Here is a 24,192-nt window from a genome sequence, read left to right on the forward strand (position 1 = left end):
AAAAGAAGGAGGATGAGATCAGATTTGAGTAGTGCCTGCAACATGTTAGGAAACAGATTGAGGTAGGCAAAAGGCATCATTGGCTAGCAGTAATACTATCTGGAGTGTAGTGAGCAGACTGCATGAGGAGTCTGCTCTGCTAAGGTGAATAGACCCTTCACCTACTCTATCCAGGCCTTTCACAATTTTGTACATAAAGTAGCAACTTTAGCAAAAGCAAGTCATGGAGCACATGCTAATTGTACTTAGATAATGCGAGACGTAGCATTTGAATGCTGCTCCAAAATCTGGGGAAGCTCGTCTTTTGAATTGAAGGATAAAGTACAAGGAAAATGTTCATTGTTAGGTGATGCCCTATCTCATCTCTAGCTTCCAGTCAGTTTATCTGACTCTTCCCTTTTGTCTGTGTATCTCTCTGTGTGTATCTCTCTCCCGGTATCTGGGTGTCTCTGTATAATCTCTTCCTGTATCTGTCTGGCTGACTCTTTTACTCTCTCTCTCTGCCTGCCTTTTTCTCCTGTTCCACACTCTGCTACCCTGAAAACTTCTGTTGTTTGAAACTGAGCCTTTACAGTCTACATATTTTTCCTCTTGCACACTTTGTGCCCTGTTGTATTTGGATGGGCCATGTCTGTTCTCCACAGTCAATACTCCTCTTAACTACCAAGATTTTTTAAAAAATTCTTTTTCATGGGACATGGGCGTCGTTGGCAAGGCCAGCATTTGTTGCCCTTCCCTAATTGCCCTTGAACTGAGTGGCTTGCTAGGCCATTTCAGAGGGTAGTTGACAATCAATAGTTTCATACTAATCAATTAAATTAATTCCACCATGAGCCTCTGGATTACTAGTACAGTGACATTGCCACTACGCCACTGTCTCCCCAAGATGATCCTGGTAGTGAAAGAGGCCTCAACTAATCTTGACAAATTCCTTCCTTAACTATTGCCCTGCCCTCATCTCCTCCACCCTCATCAAGTGTCAGAACCTCATGACATTTTCATCTCAAACATTAAAACATATCACATAGCAACCTCAACTATCACCTGCCTCTGCCACTGACAACAGCCTCAACCCTTCTTTCATCCTTAGATGTTAACACTTCATAGTTACTGTCAAAACTCTTCCTCCCCTTCTCTCCAGGTTGATCTTTTCTGTGTTTCCTGACCCTTGAAACTCTTGCCACTCAACTACGGTTCCTGGCCACGTTGTTGGGCAGAATTGTTATAAGAAAGGCTTGCATTTATATGGCGCCTTTCATGACCTCAGGATGTCCCAAAGTGCATTATAGCCAATGAAGTACTTTTAAGTGGAATCACTGTTATAATGTAGGAAAAGCAGCAGCCAATATGTGCACAGCAACCAGATAATCTGTTTGTTGATGTTGATTAAGGGATAAATGTTGGCCAAGACACAGGGGAGAACTCTCTCTTGGAATCATAGAAAGTTTAAGGCACAGAAAGAGGTCACTTGGCCTGTCGTGTCTGCCAGCCGAAAAATAATCCACCTATTCTAATCCCACCTACCAGCATTTGATCCGTAGCCATGCAGATTGTGGCACTTGAGGTGCATAGCCAGACTTCTTTTGAATGAGTTGAGGGTCTCTGCCTCAACGACCCATTCAGGCAGTGAGTTCCAGACCCCACCACCCTCTGGGTGAAAATGTTTATCCTCATCCCCCCTCTAATTTTTCTACCAATCACTTTAAATCTATGCCCCCTTGTCACTGACTTCTCTGCTAAGGTGAATAGACCCTTCACCTACTCTATCCAGGCCTTTCACAATTTTGTACATTTCAATCAAATCTCCCCTCCGCCGTCTCTATTCCAAGGAGAACAACCCCAGCCTATCCAATCTTTCCTCATAGCTCTGCATTTTTCCAGTCCTGGCAACATCCTCGTAAATCTCCTCTGCACCCTCTCCAGTGCAATTGCATCCTTTCTGTATGAGGTGACCAGAACTGCACTATGGTACTCAAGTTGTGGCCTAACCAATGAGTTATACAGTTCCGGAATAACCTCCCTGCTCTTATATTCTATACCACAGCTAATAAAGGAAAGGATTCCATATGCCTTCTCCACCACCTTATCAACCTGTGCTGCTACCTTCAGGGATCTTGTACATTCACTCCAAGGTCCCTCACTTCCTCTATACTTCTCTGTATTGTCCCATTTATCGTGTATTCCTTTGCCTTGTTTGACCTCCCCAAATGCATCACCTAACTTTTCTCTGGGTTGAATTCCATTTGCTGCTTTTCTGCTCATCTGACCAGGCTATCAATATCTTCCTGCAGCCTACAGCTATCCTCCTTGCTATCTACCCTATGGCCAATCTTTGTGTCATCTGCAAACTTCTTGATCATGTCCCCTACATTTATGTCCAAATCGTTAATATATACCACAAAAAGCAGGGGACCCAGTAATGAGCCCTGTGGAATGCCACTGGAAACAGCCCTCCAGTCGCTAAAACAGCCGTCAACAATTACCCTTCGTTTCCTGCCACTGAGCCAATTTTGTATCCAAATTGTTGCATTTCCCTGGATCCTGTGGGATTTTATTTATTTTTACCAATCTGTTATGTGGGACTTTGTCAAAAGCCTTGCTAAAATCCATGTAGACCACATCAACTGCACTACCTACCCTCATCTGTCTTCCTTGTTACTTCAAAAAATTCGATCAAGTTGGTCAAACAAGATCTTCCCTTAACAAATCCATGCTGACTATCCTTAATTAACCTGTGCCTTTCTAACTTACAGTTTATCCTGTCTCTCAGAATAGATTCCAATAATTTGCCCACTACTGAGGTTAGACTGGCCTGTAATTATTCGGTTATCCTTCGCTCCCTTTTTAAACAGAGGTACAACGTTAGCAGTTCTCCAATCCTCTGGCACCACACCTGTATCCAGTGAGGACTGAAAAATGATGGTCAAACCTTCTTCTATTTCCTGTCTTTTAACAGCCGAGGGTACATTTCATCTGGCCCTGGTGATTTGTTACCTTTCAAGGCTGCTAGTCCCATTAATACTTCCTCTCTCCTTATGTTTACCACATCCAATACTTCACACTCCTCCTCCTTAACTACAATATCTGCATCGTCCCCCTCTTTTGTGAAGAGACGCAAAGTATTCATTAAGAACCATACCAACATTTTCTGCCCCTACACGTAGGTTACCTTTTTGGTCTTTTATGGGCCCTACTCTCTCCTTACTCTTACTCTTAATGTATTGACAAGACATCTTTGGATTCATCTCGCCAATATTCTTTCATGCCCTCTCTTTGCTTTCCCAATTTCCTTTTTGATTTAACCTTCCACTTTCTATACTCCTTTCGGCTTTCTGTAGTATTGAGTTCTCAGTGTCGGACATAAGCTTCCCTTTTCTGCCTTATCTTACCCTGTAGGCTCCTTGACATCCATGGGGCTCTAGAATTGGCCGTCCCACCCTTTTTCTTTGTGGGAGCATGTTTACTCTGAACCTCTTGAATCTCCCCTTTGAATGCCTCCCACTGTTCTGACACTGATTTACCTTCAAGTAGCTGTTTCCAGTCCACTTTCACTAAATCACTAAAATAAAAGCAAAATACTGCGGATGCTGGAAATCTGAAATAAAAACAAGAAATGCTGGAAATACTCAGCAGGTCTGGCAGCATATGTGGAGAGAGAAGCAGAGTTAACGTTTCGGGTCAGTGACCCTTCAGAACTGGCAAATATTAGAAATGTCAAAGGTTATAAGCAAGTAAAGCGGGGGTGGGGCAAGAGATAACAAAGGAGAAGGTGTCGGTTGGACAAGGCCACCGAATAGCTGACCAGGTGGTCATGGAGCAAAGGCAAACAATATGTTAATGGTGTGTTGAAAGACAAAGTATTAGTACAGATAGGGTGTTAACGGACTGAAAATTGAACAGCAGCAAGTACAAACATGAAAAAAAAGTGGGTAAGCAAACTGAACAAACTAAGATGAAATAAAATAAACATACAAAAAAAATGTAAAAAAGAAAAAAATAACAAAATGAAAGGCCTGTCATGCTCTGAAATTATTGAACTCAATGTTCAGTCTGGTAGGCTGTAGTGTGCCTAATCAGTAAATGAGATGCTGTTCCTCGAGTTTGCGTTGATGTTCACTGGAACACTGCAGCAATCCCAGGATAGAGATGTGAGCATGAGCGCAGGGGGGAGTGTTGAAATGGCAAGCAACCGGAAGTTCAGTGTCCTGCTTGCAGACTGAGCGGAGATGTTCCGCAAAGCAGTCACCCAGTCTGCGTTTGGTCTCCCCAGTGTAAAGGAGACCACGTTGTGAGCAGCGAATACAGTATACTACATTGAAAGAAGTACAAGTAAATCGCTGCTTCACCTGAAAGGAGTCTTTGGGGCCTGGGATAGTGAGGAGAGAGGAGGTAAAGGGGCAGGTATTACACCTCCTGCGATTGCATGGGAAGGGGACGAGGTGGTGGGGGTAATGGAGGAGTGGACCAGGGTGTTGCGGAGGGAACGATCCTTTCGGATTGCTGACTGGAAGGTGGGGGGAAGATGCGTTTGGTAGTGGCATCACGCTGGAGGTGGCGGAAATGGCGGAGGATGATCCTTTGGATATGGAGGCTGATGGGGTGGAAAGTGAGGACAAGCGGAACCCTGTCAGGGTTCTGGGAGGGAGGGGAAGGAGTGAGGGTAGAGGTGTGGGAAATGGGCCGGACACGGTTGAGGGCTCTGTCAACAACAGTCAGGGGGGAATCCTTGGTTGAGGAAAAAGGAAGACATATCAGAAGTGCTGTCATGAAAGGTGGCATCATAAGAGCAGATGCATCGGAGACGGAGAAACTAGAAGAATGGAATGGAGTCCCTGCAGGAGGCAGGGTGTGAAGAAGTGTAGTCGAGGTACCTGTGGGAGTCGGTGGGCTTATAATGGATATTAGTAGACAACCTATCCCCAGAGATAGAGACAGAGAAGTCGAGGAAGGGAAGGGAAGTGTCAGAGATGGACCACGTAAAGGTGAGAGAAGGGTGGAAATTGGAAGCAAAGTTGATAAAGTTTTCCAGTTCGGTGCGGGAGCAGGAAACGGCACAGATACAGTCATCAATGTACCGGAAAAAGAGTTGAGGGAGAGGGCCTGAGTAGGACTGGAACAAAGAATGCTCGACATATCCCACAAAAAGACAGACATAGCTAGGACCCATGCGGGTACCTATAGCAGCATCTTTTACTTGAAGGAAGTGAGTGGAGTTGAAGGAAGAGTTGTTCAATGTGAGAACAAGTTCAGCCAGGTGGAGGAGGGTGGTGGTGGATGGGAACTGGTTGGGCCTCTGTTCAAGGAAGAAGCGGAGAGCCCTCAAACCGTCCTGGTGGGGGATGGATTTGTAGAGAGATTGGACGTCCATAGTGAAGAGGAGGCGGTTGGGGCCAGGAAACTGGAAATTGTCAAAATGACGTAGGGTGTCAGAAGAGTCACGGATGTAGGTGGGAAGATACTGTGCCAGGGAGAAAAGATAGAGTCTAGATAGGAAGAAATAAGTTCAGTGGGGCAGGCTGAAACAATGGGTCTGCCGGGACAGTCCTGTTTGTGGATTTTGGGAAGGAGGTAGAAGCGGGCTGTCTGGGGTTGTGGGACTGAGGTTGGAAGCTGTAGAGGGAAGATCTCCAGAGGATATGAGGTCAGTGAAAGTCCTGTGGACAGTAGCTTGATGTTTGGTGGTGGGGTCATGGTCCAGAGGGAGGTAGGAAGAAGTGTCTGAGTTGGCGCTGAGCCTCTGCAAGGTAGAGGTCGGTACTCCATACAACAACAGCACCACGCTTGTCTGCAGGTTTGATGACCCTGTCGAGGTTAGACCTGAGAGAACGGAGCGCCTCAAGTTCAGAGGGGCACAGGTTAGAGTGAGTGAGGGGGGCAGAGAAATTGAGATGACCAATGTCTCGCCGACAGTTTTCAATGAAGAGATCAAGAGCAGGTAAGAGGCCAGGGGGAGGGGTCCAGTTAGAGGGAGAATGCTGTAGGCGAGTGAATGGGTCCGCTGGTCGGGGGGAGGAGGACTCCTGGTCAAAGGAGTGAGCCCGGAGGCGGAAGTGACGGAAGAGTTCAACGTCGTGCCAAGCGCGAAATTCATTGAGGTGAGGACGTAAGGGGATGAAACTGAGACCTTTGCTGAGTACAGAACGTTCAGCATCAGAGAGGGGGAGGTCAGAGGGTATAGTGAATACACGGCAACGGGTCAGATCAGAAGGGGTGGGGTCAGAGGGAAGTGAAGGGGAAGGAGGATCTGGAGGAGCATTCGTCCCCATCAGCTGCTGGAGCTTGTGTTCCTTGACATCTGAAAGGAAGAAAAAAAGTTTTTTGTTAATGCGTCGGATGAAATGAAGAATGAAATGAAACTGCGGAATAGAGCAGCTTTGAGATAAGGTGAGGCGGTGCTGCTGGAGAGAGAGGTTCAGTGTGTACATGTGGCGATGCATAGCACTGAGTGTGGATCTCAGGATGCAGCGAGAATAGCAGTCCGAAGAACTTTGTATTTCTCGGAGATGCCTGTAGTCCTGGGTGGATTCAAAACATGAAGGATGAAACTGCAGTTGGAATCCACGTGGAATAAGTCCGAGCTGGAGACAGTCACTGACGAAGGAGATGTGGCTGTGAAAACGAGTTTTGGTAGACACTTTATCAAAGACCAGGAGGGAAATAGAAAGCAATGAAGGTGAACAAGGTATAAGAGACAAACGAAAATCCTGTCGGAGAGAAGAGCAGAACTTCTTTAAGGTAGGCATTCCTGGAAGAGAAGTGGCAGTGAATTAAACACTAAAATAAAAGCAAAATACTGCGGATGCTGGAAATCTGAAATAAAAACAAGAAATGCTGGAAATACTCAGCAGGTCTGGCAGCATCTGTGGAAAGAGAAGCAGAGTTAACGTTTCGGGTCAGTGACCCTTCTTCGGAACTGGCAAATATTAGAAATGTCAAAGGTTATAAGCAAGTAAAGTGGGGGTGGGGCAAGAGGTAACAAAGGAGAAGGTGTAGATTGGACAAGGCCACAGAATAGCTGACCAGGTGGTCATGGAGCAAAGGGAAACAATATGTTAATGGTGTGTTGAAAGACAAAGCATTAGTACAGATAGGGTGTTAACGGATTGAAAATTGAACAGCAGCAAGTACAAACATGAAAAAAAACAGTGGGTAAGCAAACTGAACAAACTAAGATGAAACAAAATAAACATACAAAAAAAAATGTAAAAAAGAAAAAATAACTAAAAATGAAAGTAAAATGGTCCCGGTCATGCTCTGAAATTATTGAACTCAATGTTCAGTCCGGCACGGTTGCGGACTGAGCGGAGGTGTTCCGCAAAGCGGTCACCCAGTCTGTGTTTGGACCCTGAGCTTCCGGTTGCTTGCCATTTCAACACTCCCCCCTGCGCTCATGCTCACATCTCTATCCTGGGCTTGCTGCAGTGTTCCAGTACACGTCAATGCAACCTCGAGGAACAGCATCTCATTTACCGATTAGGCACACTACAGCGTGCTGGACTGAACATTGAGTTCAATAATTTCAGAGCATGACAGGCCCCCCATTTTACTTTCATTTTTAGTTATTTTTTTCTTTTTTACATTTTTTTTTGTATGTTTATTTTATTTCATCTTAGTTTGTTCAGTTTGCTTACCCAATTTTTTTTTCATGTTTGTACTTGCTGCTGTTCAATTTTCAGTCTGTTAACACCCTATCTGTACTAATGCTTTGTCTTTCAACACACCATTAACATATTGTTTGCCTTTGCTCCATGACCACCTGGTCAGCTATTCTGTGGCCTTGTCCAACCTACACCTTCTCCTTTGTTATCTCTTGCCCCACCCCCGCTTTACTTGCTTATAACCTTTGACATTTCTAATATTTGCCAGTTCCGAAGAAGGGTCACTGACCAGAAACATTAACTCTACTTCTCTCTCCACATATGCTGCCAGACCTGCTGAGTATTTCCAGCATTTCTTGTTTTCATTTCACTAAATCACTCCTCAGTTTAGTAAAATTGGCCTTGCCCCAATTGAGAACTCCAACTTCTTTTCTATCTCTGTCCTTTTCCATAATTGTCACAACTGACTGAATTATGATCACTACCACCAAAATGCTCTCCCACTGCCACCCATTCCACCTGCCCATCTTCATTTCCAGAACTTCTCTTGTTAGACTTGCTACATACTGGGCAAAAAGTTCTCCTGAATGCACTTCAAGAATTCTGCCTTCAATTCCTTTCACACACAAATTATCCCAGTTAATATTGTGGTAGGTAAAATGCCCTACTATTACTGCCCTATTGTTTTTGCATTTCTCAGAGATTTGCCTACATATCTGCTCTTCTATCTGCCTCTGACTTGGGGGTACACTCCCAGCAGCGTGATTGCCTATTTTTTGTTCCTTAGCTCAATCCAAATGGCCTCATTTGACGAACCTTCCAACATATCATCCCCTCTCACAGCTGCAATAGTTCCTTTGACCAAAATTGCTATTCCCCCTCCTTTCTTATTCCCTCCCTATCACGTCTGAAAACCCTGTAAATAGGAACATTGGGCTGCCATTCCTGTCCCTCTTTAAGCCATGTTTCTGTAATAGCTGTGATATCATACTGCCACTTGTCTATCTGTGCCTTCAGCTCATCAGCTTTATTTGCTCTACTCCTTGCATTGAAATATATACCCTTGAGCACTGCCAAATTCATTTTTTTAATTTTCTAACCTTTGTTTCCTTTGTCTCCCAGACTCATCCATTAATTTTCTGCCTTCCATTTTCATTTCTGATTTTGTCCCAACTGAGTCTACCCTCAGGTCCCCATCCTCCTGCCAAACTAGTTTAAACCCTCTCCAACAGTTCTGGGCACCACACTATAGGAAGGATGTGATTGCACTGGAGAGGGTGCAGAGGAGATTCACCAGGATGTTGCCTGAGCTGGAGCATTTCAGCTATGAAGAGAGACTGAAAAGGCTGGGGTTGTTTTGCTTGGAGCAGAGAAGGCTGAGGGGGGACATGATTGAGGTATACAAAATTATGAGGGGCATTGATAGGTTAGATAGGAAGAAACTTTTTCCCTTAGCAGAGGGGTCAAGAACCAGGGGGCATAGATATAGGGTAAGGGGCAGGCGGTTTAGAGGGGAATTGAGGAAACGTTTTTTCACCCAGAGGGTGGTTGGAATCTCGAATGCACTGCCTGAAGAGGTGATGGAGGCAGGAACCCTCAGAACATTTAAGAAATATTTAGATGAGAACTTGAAATGCCATAGCATACAAGGCTACGGGCCAAGTGCAGGAATATGGGATTAGAATAGTTGGGTACTGTTTGGTCAGCACGCGCACACGATGGGCCGAAGGGCCTGTTTCTGTGCTGGATAACCCTATGACTCTATAACAGCGCTAGCAAAATGTCCCGCAAGGAACTCAGTCCCAGCTCTGTTCAGGTGTAACCTGTACAGGTCCCATCTCCACCCATCCCCCACTCCCCCCACCCCGCGCTGGTCCCAATGTCCCAGGAATGTAAAGCCCTCCATTCTGCACCATCTTTCCAGGCATGCATTCATCTGTCTTTTCCTTCTATTTCTATACTCACTTGCGCATGACATTGGGAGTAATTTCTTCCCTAGCTCCCTAAAATCTGACTGCAAGACCACATCTCTCTCTTTACCTATGTCGTTGGTTCCAATGTGGACCACGACTGCTGGATGCTCTGCAAGCCGCTCAGTGACATCCTTGACCCTGGCACCAGAGAGGCAACACATCATCGTGGATTCACGTCTGCGGCCACTGAAACGCCTGTCTGTTCCCCTGACTATTGACTGACCTATCACTATGGCTCTTCCCGTCTTCCCTGTACCCCCCTGTGCAGCTGAGCATGAGAGTTTCATGAAATCTTTTACATCCACCTGAGATGGAAAACAGGGCCTTGTTTTAACCCAAAAATGGCACCTCTGACACTGCAGCACTCCCTCAGTACCTCACTGAAGTGTCTGCCTAGATTTCTATGTATAAGGCTCTGAAGTGGGACTTGAACCCACAGCCATCTGACTGCGACCAACTGAGCCACAGCTGACCAGTTATGGCTCCCTTTTTCAAAACTGACACCTCTTCTACTCTCTCTCCCCCTCCCTCCACCAACAAAAACTTACCTTTTATATGTCTTCCCCTCCCAACAACTCGCTTTCCTCCCTTGTCCAAGCTCCTTGATTATTTGTATTCGTTCTGGGAATGTAGATGTCACTGGCAATGCCAACCTTTGTTGCCAATCCCTAGTTGCACTTAAGGTGGTGGTAAGCTGCTTTCTTGAACCGCTGCAGTCCATCTGGTGTAGGTACACCCACAGTGCTGTTGGGGAGTTCCAGGTTTTTGACCCAGCGACAGTGAAGGAACGGCAGTATAGTTCCATGTCAGGATGGTTTGTGGCTTGGAAGGGAATTTGCAGGTAGTGGTGTTTCCATGTGTCGGCTGCCCTTGTCCTAGGTAGCGGTCGCGGGTTTGGAAGGTATTGATGAAGGAGCCTTGGTGAGTTGCTGCAGTTCATCTTGTAGATGGTACATGCTGCTGCCACTGCACCAGTAGTTGAGGGAATGAATGTTTAAGGTGGCAAATGGATGGGGTGCCGATCAAGTGGCTTGCTTTGTTGTCGAGCTGCACTAATCCAGGCAAGTGAGAACCATTCCATCACACTCCTGACTTGTGCCTTGTGGATGGTGGACAACCTTTGGGGAGTCAGGAGGTGAGTTATTTGCCACAGAATTCTCAGCCTCTGACCTCCTCTTGTAGCCACAGTATTTACATGGCTGGTCCAGTTAGGTTTCTGGTCAATCACAACCCCCAGGATGTCGATGCTGGGAAATTCAATGATGGTACTGTTGAATGTCAAGTGGAGATGGTTAGATTGTCTCGTGTGGAGATGGTCATTTACTTGAAATGTCATAGCATACAAGACTGCGGGCCAAGTGCTGGAAAATGGGATTAGAATAGATAGGTGCTTGATGGCCGGCACAGACACGATGGGCCGAAGGGCCTGTTTCTGTGCTGCATAACTCTATGACTCTATCTGGTTATTTTGCCACTTACCTTTTATCTGTGCCTTCTGGTTACTGATTGTCCTGGGAGTGGAAGCAGTTTCTCCCCATTTATCAAAACTCCTCAACGTTAAGCACCTCTGTTAAATATCCCCTAAACCTTCTCTGCTGTTCTTCCTACCAAAATGAATCACTACACATTTCTCTGCATTGAACTTCATCTGCCACCTGTCTGCCCATTCCACCAACTTGTCTGTTCTTTTGAAGTTTTACACTGTCCTCCTCACAGTTTACAATGCTTCCAAGTTTTGTAACATCTGCAAACTTTGAAATTGTGCCCTGTAAACCAAGGTCTAGGTCATTAATATATATCAGGAAAAGCAAGGGTCCCAACACTGATCCCTGGGAACTCCACTGCAAGCGTTCCTCCGGCCCAAAAAACATCCATTAAGCACTACTCTTTGTTTCCTGTCACTAAGCCAATTTCGTATCCACGTTACTTTAGATTAGATTAGAGATACAGCACTGAAACAGGCCCTTCGGCCCACCGAGTCTGTGCCGAACATCAACCACCCATTTATACTAATCCTACACTAATCCCATATTCCTACCAAACATCCCCACCTGTCCTTATATTTCCCTACCACCTACCTATACTAGTGACAATTTATAATGGCCAATTTACCTATCAACCTGCAAGTCTTTTGGCTTGTGGGAGGAAACCGGAGCACCCGGAGAAAACCCACGCAGACACAGGGAGAACTTGCAAACTCCACACAGGCAGTACCCGGAATCGAACCCGGGTCCCTGGAGCTGTGAGGCTGCGGTGCTAACCACTGCGCCACTGTGCTGCCCAGTCCCTTTCATTCCATGAGCTACAAGATGGCTCACAAGTCTGTTGTGTGGCACTGTATCAAACGCCTTTTGAAAGTCCATGCACACCACATCAATAGCATTGCCCTCATCAGCCCTCTCTGTTATCTCCTCAAAAAAACTCCAAGTTAGTTAAACATGACTTTCCCTTAAGAAATCCATGCTGGCTTTCCTTAATTAACCCGCTTTTGTCCATGTGACTATTAATTTGTCAACCAACGAATACAGTGCAGGTACTCAAGGTGTTGAGGTTGTCACGTCGCCCTTGTCCATCACTTCAGCTCAAGGTCATTTTTCAGTTCACTTCATGCTGGAGGCCAAATGTTAGCTTTTATTGGACACTTGTACAGATAAGAGTGTACACAAGGTGCTCGAAGACTCCTTTGTATCAGCTTCGGAATATCTATGGTGTCTAGTGGCTTCTATATGAGCAGGGAATATCCTGCTCTTCTCCCCGTTTCTTGTTTGTACCAGTGATGACCCTGGTGTTTGGGACTGCTTCTCTGTCCCTTTTGAGAGAGATAGGAAAACAGCTCTTCTGTGGGCCTGTTTCTATTATGCCTACTATATAAGAATTCTATATTAATCTGAGAAATATTATTTCTTAAAGGGGTCCCATTTCCTACAGTATTCAGAATTTCAGGAGTCAAAGACTTCAGTTTAATTTAGCAGAAACATAACTGGATCAGTAATATAAAAACTGTGGTTACAAGGGCAGGTTAGAGGCTGGGAATTCTGTGGCGAGTAACCCAACTCCTGACTCCCAAATATTTTCCACTGTCTACATGTAAGGCACAAGTCAGGAGTGTGATTAAATTCTTTTCACATGCCTGAATGAGTGCAGCTGCAACAACACTCAGGAAGCTCAACACCATCCAGGACAAAGCAGCCTGCATGATCGTCACCCCATCCACATTCACTCCTAATACTGGCACACAGTGGCAGCAGTATGTACCATATACAAGGTGCACTGCAACAACTCATGAAGGCTCCTTCGTTAGAACTTTCCAACCCTGTACAACCCAGAAGAACACTCATCACCTGCAAGTTCCCTTCCACGTTACTCACCATTCTCACTTGGAACAATATCGCTGCTCCTTTACTGTCACTGGATTAAAATCCTGGAACTCCCTAACAGCACTGTGGGTGTACCCACACTAGATGGACTGCAACGACCCAAGAGGGCGGCTCACCACCACCTTCTCAAGGGCAATTAGGGATGGTCAGTAAATGGCTGGTCATGCCACTGACATTCACATCCCATGAATGAATTTTTAAAAAATTAAACTTAACATAGTACAGCACAGATAAAATTATGAAAATAGCACTTGTTTGCAAAAACCTAGTAAATTCTGTCATCTTTTTCTTCAGGTTTCCAAATGACTAATTTAGATGTATATAATGAAGAAAAAGTTATCCTTCAACAGCTGAACAAAATCTTTAATGTTCTTGCACAAAAAAGGGTTATCAGTGGAGCTTCCCACAACTTGTTGGCTCCAAAAATCTACACAGGCTTCTTAGAGACATTATGGTAAAAGACAAAAGAACACCTGGAGCTTGCAACAACAACTTGTATTTATATAGCACCTTTAATGAAATAAAATGTCCCAAAGCTTCACAGGAGCAATATAAAGCAAACTTTGACAGAGCCACATAAGGTGATATTAGAGCAAATGGCCAAAAGCTTGGCCACAGAGGTAGGTTTTAAGGACTGTCTTAAAGGAAGAAAGAGGTAGAGAGGTTTAGGGAGGAAGTTTCAGAGCTCAGCTTAATTCACATGCCTGAATGAGTGCAGCTGCAACAACACTCAGGAAGCTCAACACCATCCAGGACAAAGCAGCCTGCATGATCGTCATCCCATCCGCACTCCTTTATTCATAAACATAATTTATCCTTTTTTCTTGCAAATCAATTTTCAAATTCTGATGTCTGCTACTAAACCCCATTTGGAAAAACAGTTCATAATAATCAAGACCTATTAGTTACTCTTCTGAGTCCTCTGAAACGGACCAATGTAATCAATCTGAAAACTTCTAGTGACCACCAAATTACAAAATGTCTGCAGAGATACCTATTCATCCTGATTTCCTGTATTGTAAAATTACTTTTTCTGTTAGAGGCATCTTTGGGCCGTGAGCCATCACCTTTGATGGCTACCTGGATTGATTTAATCCAAGGATTCTCGCCCTGTACCCTTGCAAGATCTAAAGGGGCTGTTTCACTTTGAACTTTATTTATTTGGCCTGGCAACATTACAGCTGGCCGTCACCTACTAGCATCTTGGCTAGCTGATCTGCCGTGCCATTTTCACTGGTTCAGGGATTAATTTAGTAGGTAAATTTGGATGGCAAAAGGCTGCTGAGTTTGTTTACAACTAAAAACTACCAGCACAGCAGTTTGAAACTGCCAACACGTTAGGGTTAGGGTTTGCACAACAGTTTGCACAGAAAATAGGAATGTCTTGTGTGTCATCAATTCAAGGCCTGTTCCCTGTAACTTAATAATTTTGTAACAACTATGCCTTGTGGTTCTAAGAATTAATTGTCATGGTGGGTAAGTTCTTCTTATCTGCAAACCCAGAGCATAGAATTCCAGATAAAATATGAAATAGGAGGAACAACTTGATACTAAATAACACTGTATGAGGCCGAGAAAGTGAGTGGGCAGGGTTGATAATTGAGCAAGACATGCAGAAAAACTCAGTGTAAGAAAAGCCAAACACTCCAGTGAGGCAGAGCACTCAGGATGATTCATGACGCTGCTGTCATTGATGGGAGGAAGCTTTGATCAACGTGGCCTCGTAGTGTAATTTGTAGTAAATTTTAAGTTTATATAGGATAATAAAACTAGCAAGTCCAGTGATAGAATTCTTGTTTTAATTGATACCAGTGAACAAGTAAGATTAAATAACCCACAGCTCTTATTGGCATATTCAAGAGACTTTAGAGTAGAACAAGATGCTTTTTAAGGTAAAGTACACACAACATCCTAATCGGTAACTTCACAGATCTATGCACCTTACATGTCTTCAAATCAAATTAATATTTAAGTTCGAAAGATAGTCCAAACTGGATATTCACATTTGGTTATGTTACGACCGAGGAGGGAGGAGTGCACTGTTCAGTCTAGTTCCACTTCTCTACGGGTCACGACATACATTTAAATTTTTCCCACTTACCGATACAGTCAATCATATACTCAGTTTTTATCCCAGAATAAAACACACCAACCAGGTTTCTTTAATAAGCAACAAAATTATCAGTTTATTATAAAACAAGTCTTAACCAGTAATGAAGCAAAGCATAAGCACAGATTGAAATATAAAAGTTCTCTTTTTACCTTAGCCCTTCACATACACACTGGTTAACTGGAAAAATAAAGGGATTTTTGTTTTCAGAGCTCTATTACAGACAAAAAAACACAGACTGAATACTTGCTCATTCTTGAAGAAATAGCCGATCAGTTATGTTGTGTTCCAAAACTGGCATACAGTCTGGCCTCAGAGTACATGTAGATGGCTCACTGGGATCTTTTAGAACAGTTCTTTTCAGGCAGCGTTGAGAATTAATTTAGCAGGCTTTTTTTTGAAGACAGGAGACGAGATGAGTTGACACAGTGGACTTCTCAGGTTCTTTTAGAGAGGTGCTGGAAAGCTGAGCAGGGTGTGGTCTTCTCTCCTTCCTTGGGAAGTCTCTTCACTCTTTGGAAGCTCTCTCCCTTTTTATACAGTTCAACCTTAACTCAAAACAATTTAAAAGCAAAACCAACAACATGAGGTCAACCATTTGACCGCCATCAGTTTTGACCTGTCACTTCTTTATAACCAACTTCTCCAGGTGTCGAAAGTTCTCTGTTGTTTATTGACCTAGAAGTCGGGTGGTTTTCCGGAAAAGCTTGTTTTCCTCAAGATCTCTGTGCCCCTTTTCAAAAACATTTCAAGTGACTTTTTCAAAGTCACGTGGCCTTTACATGACCCCCTTTGAAAACCCCAAAATGTAACATTTCTTCAATCTTTCAAAAATGAATCCTCGAAAAATATATTTAACCAAACACAGAGGCACTTTCGTAAGAACAACTGTGGGTTTCCAGGTCCCCTTCACTGCTGTTGTTTCTCTGCTAAAATGGCCACATAAGATCCTTTTGGTATAGATCCTCTCGACATTGAGTCACTCCACCTAACATATCGGTTCTCCCTTCTGTTTTGGAGATTCCATTGGCATCTGTCCTGATTAATCAAATCTTATGGGTTGAGACTAGCAGAGTATCAACTTGATGATCAGCTTATCCCCTTTTGACTTTGAAATGTCTGCACAGTTCTGAATTGAGAAGAGAGTTTCAGTAATATAGCTCTGCTGTACGTGCATTTTGAGTAAATCAAAGTGTCTTACAATTGTCCACAGTCAGTATGACCTTTTCTCTGAGAACAACAAAGAACAGTACAGCACAGGAACAGGCCATTCGGCCCTCCAAGCCTGCGCCGATCTTGATGCCTGACACCTTCAGCACTTCCGGGGCCCATATCCCTCTATTCCTTTCCTATTCATGTATTTGTCAAGATGTCTCTAAACGTCACTATCGTATCTGCTTCCACCACCTCCCCTGGCAGCAAGTTTCAGGCACTCACCACCCTCTGTGTAAAAAAAACTTGCCTCGCACATCCCCTCTAAACTTTGCCCCTCGCACCTTAAACCTATGTCCCCTAGTAACTGACTCTTCCACCCTGGGAAAAAGCTTCTGACTATCCACTCTGTCCATGCCGCTCATAACTTTGTAAATCTCTATCATGTTGCCCCTCCACCTCTGTCGTTCCAGTGAAAACAATCCGAGTTTTTCCAACCTCTCCTCATAGCTACCGCCCCCAGACCAGGCAACATTCTGGTAAACCTCCTCTGTACCCTCTCCAAAGCCTCCATGTCCTTCTGGTAGTGTGGCGACCAGAATTGCACACAATATTCTAAGTGTGGCCTAACTAAGGTTCTGTACAGCTGCAGCATGACTTGCCAATTTTTATACCCTCTGCCCCGACCGATGAAGGCATGCATGCCATCTGTCTTCTTGACTACCTTATCCACCTGCGTTGCCACTTTCAGTGACCTGTGGACCTGTACGCCAAGATCTCTCTGCCTGTCAATACTCCTAAGGGTTCTGCCATTTACTGTATACTTCCCACCTGCATTAGACCTTCCAAAATGCATTACCTCACGTTTGTCCGGATTAAACTCCATCTGCCATTTCTCCGCCCAAGTCTACAACCGATCTATATCCTGCTGTATCCTCTGACAATCCTCATCACTGCCTGCAACTCCACCAACCTTTGTGTCGTCCGCAAACTTACTAATCAGACCAGCTACATTTTCCTCCAAATCATTTATATATACTACAAAGAGCAAAGGTCCCAGCACTGATCCCTGCGGAACACCACTAGTCACATCCCTCCATTCAGAAAAACACCCATCCACTGATACCCTCTGTCTTCTATGACCGAGCCAGTTCTGTATCCATCTTGCCAGTTCACCTCTGATCCTGTGTGACTTCACCTTTTGTACCAGTCCTGCCATGCTGGACCTTGTCAAAGGCGTTACTAAAGTCCATATAGATAACATCCACTGCCCTACCTTTATCAATCCTCTTTGTCACTTCCTCAAAAAACTCAATCAAATTAGTGAGACACGACCTCCCCTTCACAAAAACCATGCTGTCTCTCGCTAATAAGTTCGTTTGTTTCCAAATGGGAGTAAATCCTGTCCCGAATAATCCTCTCTAATAGTTTCCCTACCACTGATGTAAGGCTCACCGGCCTATAATTTCCTGGATTATCCTTGCCACCTTTCTTAAACAAAGGAACAACATTAGCTATTCTCCAGTCCTCTGGGACCTCACCTGCAGCCAATGAGGATGCAAAGATTTCTGTCAAGGCCCCTGAGCTGCTTTAGCTTGTTGTTCATGGTCATTGCTAGGATTTCATTCAACTGGACTTTCCATGTGAGTGGAGCTGGCTCAGACTCCTTTAAGGAAGTATATGAAACCCTTGTAATGGTCAACTTCCCTTTCCACAAATCTCCTGCAATCGAAGATGAGTTGCTTTGAATGGATTACCAGTACTAAACTATGGTGGAACTGGGTTGGTTAAAATGAATATTCCCCTTGTGTTTGTGTATCTTTCACAGATAGATATAATTCAGATCCACTTGCTGCTAAGAACAACTTTAGGTGCCAATGGAGGACATGTACTGCAAGAGTGTTTTCTTGAGTGGTCTGGTATTCTAGAGACACTGTTATCCCATCTATTGTTGTGATAAGCATGTTGACAAGTATTTCACAAACAGCTTGCACAGTCTGAAGCTAATTCCTAGTGCAAGTGGCACTGAATTGGCAACCTCATTTGGCGAGGGTGTTTCATTGGGAAATCTGAATGTGATTGCTGTGTGGAAATGGAAGTTAGGGTATATCCTTAGGGTGAAATGGGCAATTTCTCACTACATTCATACCGTGCTTCACCTGTTATGAGAGTGATTAGATTTAGATTTTTAGATTAGAGATACAGCACTGAAACAGGCCCTTCGGCCCACAAGTCTGTGCCAAACATCAACCACCCATTTATACTAATCCTACACTAATCCCATATTCCTACCAAACATCCCCACCTGTCTCTATATTGCCCTACCACCTACCTATACTAGTGACACTTTATCATGGCCAATTAACCCATCAACCTGCAAGTCTTTTGGCTTGTGGGAGGAAACCGGAGCACCCGGAGAAAACCCACGCAGACACAGGGAGAACTTGCAAACTCCACACAGGCAGTACCCGGAATCGAACCCGGGTCCCTGGAGCTGTGAGGCTGCGGTGCTAACCACTGCGCCACTGTGCCGCCCTAAGTTGGCACAAAGTTTCCCGTTGCCCAGCACCATCTTCACAAAAGGATGTTTCCTGAGAATGTATTCTGTTTCCCTGATCCTTTTCAGAAAAAATGTGCCTCCATAACATTGAATAAACTTGTGCTGGGTGGTTGTCAAATGAGGGCAAGAACAGGCTTGTCTTTAATATGTAAATAGTCTGCTGCAATTTACTGTCCAGGTGAAAGACAGGGCAGCATACGTGGAACAGTATCCAAAAAAGATTCAGTATCTTGAGGGGATGAGAGGAGAAAATTGGGTGTAAAGTAGGCAAAATTCCTTTTGGATATTGTGTTAGAACATCTGCGTGTTTCAAAAAAGCACCCCTGCAATTGTTTCTGTGTAAGTGGGAGCTCTCTCTACCACAAGATGTATGTTGCAACAGGAATGCAAACATTTTCAAATAATCATTTTCATTTAGCCATAGAATGAATGGTTAATAGGCAGCAATTTAATTTTCATTGATAGACTTTGTTACTGTATAGGTTTTTCAAGAACTTTCATTCGTGATGCATTCATTCAGCAGTTTAGCTCCTCCACTTGCAGATAAAAAGTGGGCGTGAATGCTTGTGCTGAGTTCGGTCGGTTGCGAGGAGGGCCAAATGGACTGCGATAAAGATTCAGGTTAAGTGGAGCAAGCCAGAGCAGCCCATCTAAATTCCACAATGTTTGTGAGAGTGTCGTCGCGAATCCTCCCATGTGTGGTCAGTATTTTGTATAAATCAGAAGATGTGCCAAGAAAAGCTACCCCATTGTCTTTTCAGGTACTGTAACTTTTTTAACTACTGAGATTATATGCACTGTTAATTGGCAAGGGCTTGGGCTTGGCAACAAATGTAAACAATGTTATGTGATTGATACAAAGAGCAACAGGAAATTGATTGCGTCTCACTGATAATTACTGTTCATTCATATATTTAATGTAAAGAAATCAGTCTTTTGATTCACAATCAAATTCATCTCACTTGAGTGGTTTTCAGTTTGTGACGTCATGTAAAAGACCACAGAGTCCAAATGACCAGAAGACCACATTGTTAACAATATCAAGGTCATGTTTTCACTTAATTAGATAAGCATCTGATTGTACCACTCTGACAATCATCTTAAATGCACATACCATGCAGCAACTTTGAAAAGTACAAGATTTCTTTTTGGGATAAGTTTGACTTCGTGGAGAAATGGGAAGTGTTGTATATACCCTAGTCAGGTTTTGCTGGCTTCTTCAATCGCCTGCAATGCAACTGATGTTCACATTGTTTAAAATGCAGGAGAACTAACAGACAGACAAAGCAGGCACCCAGTAGCTGAAAGAGAAAAATAGGTTTAACATTGTGAGGTGTAGCCCCTTCATCAAAATGAGCATTGGTTGGGCAGCAGAAATAAGGTTGCCTTTCCCCTTTTTTAAACAATGTTTCAATCAATTGCAGCAGTAAATTTTATCTGGCAGTGCAGTGACTGTATCTTTTTCTCATACTAAGTATTTTATTGCCTTGCATTTTGCCTTCAGAAAAATATCAGATGTATGATTTTAAAAATGTATGATTGCCAACTGTCAGCTGAAATGAGTTTTGTTTGTTTATTTAGCACAAATAATAGAATTTTACAAGATAGAAGGAAGTCAGTTGGCCCATTGTGCCTTTGATGGCTATCCAGTTAGTTCCATTCCCCTCCCCTCTACTTGTGCCCATTACTATTTTGTTTTTCCCAAATATTTATCCACTTCCCTTTTTAAAAGCTGTTATGAATTATGCTTTCGTTAATGTTGTTGCTGGGGCATTCTACGTCCCAACAATCCTCTGTCTAATACTTGTTAACGAACAGTCCCACTCCAGAGGAGTAGTGTTGGGAGCAGCAGGCTTTGCAGGGTGAGGCTGGCACATGGTCCACATGGTTGCTTGAGATTAAATTATCGCTCGCATTTTCCTGGTTGAGTGTGTGCCAGTTCGAGACCGTTACCTCAGACACTGTTATCGGTGTCAACAAAAGGTTAGTTGTTTTTGAGTCCCAGCATAGGGTGAAAAAAAGTACAAAATGTTTCATCTTTTGCCTCCCAATCAGTGTAAGGTTCTCCCTGTTTTGCAATGTGGATGGTGAGGCAACCCCAACGAGAAGCCCCCTAATATAATGGACAAAAACAAAGTGGAGATGGGAGAACAACAGGTAGAGGTCAAGAGTTCAGCTGCATTTAGCTCAGGAGTGTCAGTTTTTTTGTGGACCACCCAGTTTAGATTTGGGAGATGACCACATATAAAATTGAATCCATGCTCCAGTTAATTTGCTAATTGTAACAGCAGTTGAGTGATTTATGATATGTATCACCGATTAGACAACTGGCCCATGAAATTAGAACAGGACAAACCAGTAAATAAATATATGTACAAATAGAGTTCATTGTGCCTGGATTCTGTGACCTAGATCACCAAGGCTTGGACGTCATAATTTGGTCATTCCCCTATGTGAGCTCCTTTTATAAAGAAATGGCTGATGGATTTACCAGCTTAAAATCGATTTTTAAAATGCAGGAAGTGCTGTGCAATCCATAAGGACACCTTAGTTCAGAAAAGTCATGGTGAAGACTGGGGTAAAAGAAAGCACTAACTTGCATTTTTATAGAGACTTCCATGACTTCAAGACATCCCAATGCGCCTCATAGCCAAGGAAATATTAAACTGTTGTAATATCAGGAAATTTGCAGGCATTTTGCAAGGACACAGCAAGGAACCATCGACAGCAAGTAAATAAATGACCAATTAAACTGTTCGTGATATTGGTTGAGGGATAAATGTTGGCCTGAATAGTGGGAAAACTCCCCTGCTCTTCTTCAAATAGTGCCTTGTCCACCTCAGAGGACAGACTGAACCTCAGCTGAATGTCTCATTTGAAAAATGACACCTCTGACAGTGCAGCGCTCCCTCAGTACTGCACTGAAGTGCCAACCAGGATTGCATGCTCGAGTCTCTGGAGCGGGACCCACAACCTTCCAACTCAGAGGGGAGAGAGCTACTAACTGAACCACAATAGTGTAGCAGAAAAATGACTTCTGGACTGCAACAGTTTCAGAGCTTGGCTCTCCTGATTTTTCTCCCAGATTCTCCCATTATCATTCCTGTTTTTATACAGCTCGCTTTGTTTTAGCAGTCTTAAAAAGGAGCTCTGCCTGCCCCAATGTGCCACGCCTGATGTTTCTTTCCTGAAACATTATCTCATATTTCTCTTCCTCATTCAATCTGAGCCTATGTAGCTCCTGTTTTTTGTGTCCCACATTAAACTTTTCTCTTTATCCCCTTGGTTTTCCCTTGCTTATCTCCAATTGCCTTGCCGCAAAGTTTCTATTTTGTGGCTATGAATATCGGACTTTATGATGATGGTGGGGGTGGCGAATAAGTTTCACCTTCACAGTTGCACAGTAACCTGGCAGAGCAGACTGCCCGCCCATAGTGATCGTTGAAATTATCCGAATATAGACTGGGATAACAGTAGTGCAAAGGGCAGGGCGGGCAACAGTTCCAAGAGTGTGTTCAGGAGCATTTTCTACAGCAGTATGTTTCCAGTCCACCAAAGAAGGATGCAAGACCTGGTTCTTGGGAATGAGGTGCACCAAGTGGATCAAGTGTCAGTAGTGTCCCGCCAACGTGCTTTGTTGAATGATAATTTTCTTTCATCCACCGATTGGTGATCTGAATTTATATTTTTAAGGAAATTTAAAAAGGAACAGATAAAAGATGACTTTGCTAGCAGCTTAAGACGGCCACCTAATTTGCAACACTGTATCCTACATTGCAAGGCCTGTGAGGTAGAGACGAAATGTCCGCTCATCCCAGCAAAATCCAAGACCCAGGAAGTTTAAGGGAACTGCCTGTTCTTTTTAGCAAGAAGAAATACGCTGCTAACCATCATGCTTGAATCACTGGGTGACTGTCGTGACAAGCCCCCCACCCCCAATCTGTAGTTTTAAACTGGTGTTTTTTTGCAGCGGGTTAAGAAGCATCTGGACTGTGACGTGCAGACCCAAATGTGGGGGGAGGGTCTCTCTCTCTCTCTCCCTCGCTCCATCTCTCTCTTTTTCTTGCTCCATCTTTCCCTCGCTCCATCTCTCTCCCTTTCTCTCACTCCATCTCTCTCTCTCCCTATCTCTCTCTCTCTCCCTCTCTCACCAGCTCTCTCTCCCTCCCTCTCTCACCAGCTCTCACTCTCTCTCTCTCTCTCTCTCCCCAGCTCTCTCTCCCTCTCTCACCAGCTCTCTCTCTCTCTCTCTCTCTCCCCAGCTCTCTCTCCCTCTCTCTCCCTCCCTCTCTCTCTCTCTCTCTCTCCCTCTCTCTCTCCCTAGCTCGCTCTTTTTTTTAAGAGATACAGCACTGAAACAGGCCCTTCGGCCCACCGAGTCTGTGCCGACCATCAACGACCCATTTATACTAATCCTACACTAATCCCATATTCCTACCACATCCCCACCTGTCCCTATATTCTCCTACCACCTACCTATACTAGGGGCAATTTATAATGGCCAATTTACCTACCAACCTGCAAGTCTTTTGGCTGTGGGAGGAAACCGGAGCACCCGGAGAAAACCCATGCACACAGGGAGAACTTGCAAAATCCACACAGGCAGTACCCAGAATTGAACCCGGGTCGCTGGAGCTGTGAGGCTGCGGTGCTAACCACTGCGCCACTGTGCCGCCCATCTCTCGCTCTCTCTCCCAGGCTGTCTGTCTCTCTCTCTCTCCCCAGCTCGCGCTCTCTCTCTCTCTCTCTCTCCCCAGCTCGCGCTCTCTCTCTCTCTCTCTCTCTCTCTCTCTCTCTCTCTCTCTCCCCAGCTCGCTCTCTCTCTCTCTCTCTCTCTCCCCAGCTCGCGCTCTCTCTCTCTCTCTCTCTCTCTCTCTCCCTCTCCCCAGCTCGCGCTCTCTCTCTCTCTCTCTCTCTCTCTCTCTCCCCAGCTCGCTCTCTCTCTCTCTCTCTCTCTCTCCCCAGCTCGCTCGCTCTCTCTCTCTCTCTCTCTCTCTCCCCAGCTCGCTCGCTCTCTCTCTCTCTCTCTCTCCCCAGCTCGCTCTCTCTCTCTCTCTCTCTCTCTCCCCCCAGCTCGCTCTCTCTCTCTCTCTCTCTCTCCCCCCAGCTCTCTCTCTTTCTCTCTCTCTCTCCCCAGCTCTCTCTCTCTCTCTCTCTCTCTCTCTCTCTCGCTCTCTCTCTCCCCAGCTCTTTCTCTCTCTCTCTCTCCCCCCCTGCTCTCTCTCTCTCTCCCCCCCCTGCTCTCTCTCTCTCTCTCTCCCCAGCTCTCTCTCTCTCTCTCTCTCTTGCTCTCCCCAGCTCGTGCGCTCTCTCTCTCTCTCGCCAGCTCTCGCTCTCTCTCTCTCTCGCCAGCTCTCGCTCTCTCTCTCTCTCTCGCCAGCTCTCGCTCTCTCTCTCTCTCTCGCCAGCTCTCGCACTCTCT

General features: G+C 44.6%; 1 protein-coding gene across 4 annotated transcripts in view; it reads left to right on the forward strand.

Moving 5' to 3' along the window:
* LOC137373979 (cytosolic phospholipase A2 zeta-like) overlaps positions 1-24,192 on the forward strand; it is a 181,554-nt gene continuing 157,362 nt past the window's right edge. For all 4 annotated transcript variants that reach the window (XR_010975748.1, XM_068039687.1, XM_068039688.1 and 1 more), the window contains exons 1-2: positions 1-62; positions 19,314-19,531. Coding sequence is in view for 3 of the 4 variants with exons in the window: in XM_068039687.1 (XP_067895788.1) it covers positions 19,433-19,531 (99 nt within the window). In the remaining variant the exon portion in view is untranslated. The remainder of the gene's footprint in view (positions 63-19,313; positions 19,532-24,192) is intronic.

The sequence above is a fragment of the Heterodontus francisci genome, chromosome 9 (genome assembly GCF_036365525.1).
Source record: "Heterodontus francisci isolate sHetFra1 chromosome 9, sHetFra1.hap1, whole genome shotgun sequence".
Taxonomy (NCBI): Eukaryota; Metazoa; Chordata; class Chondrichthyes; order Heterodontiformes; family Heterodontidae; genus Heterodontus; species Heterodontus francisci.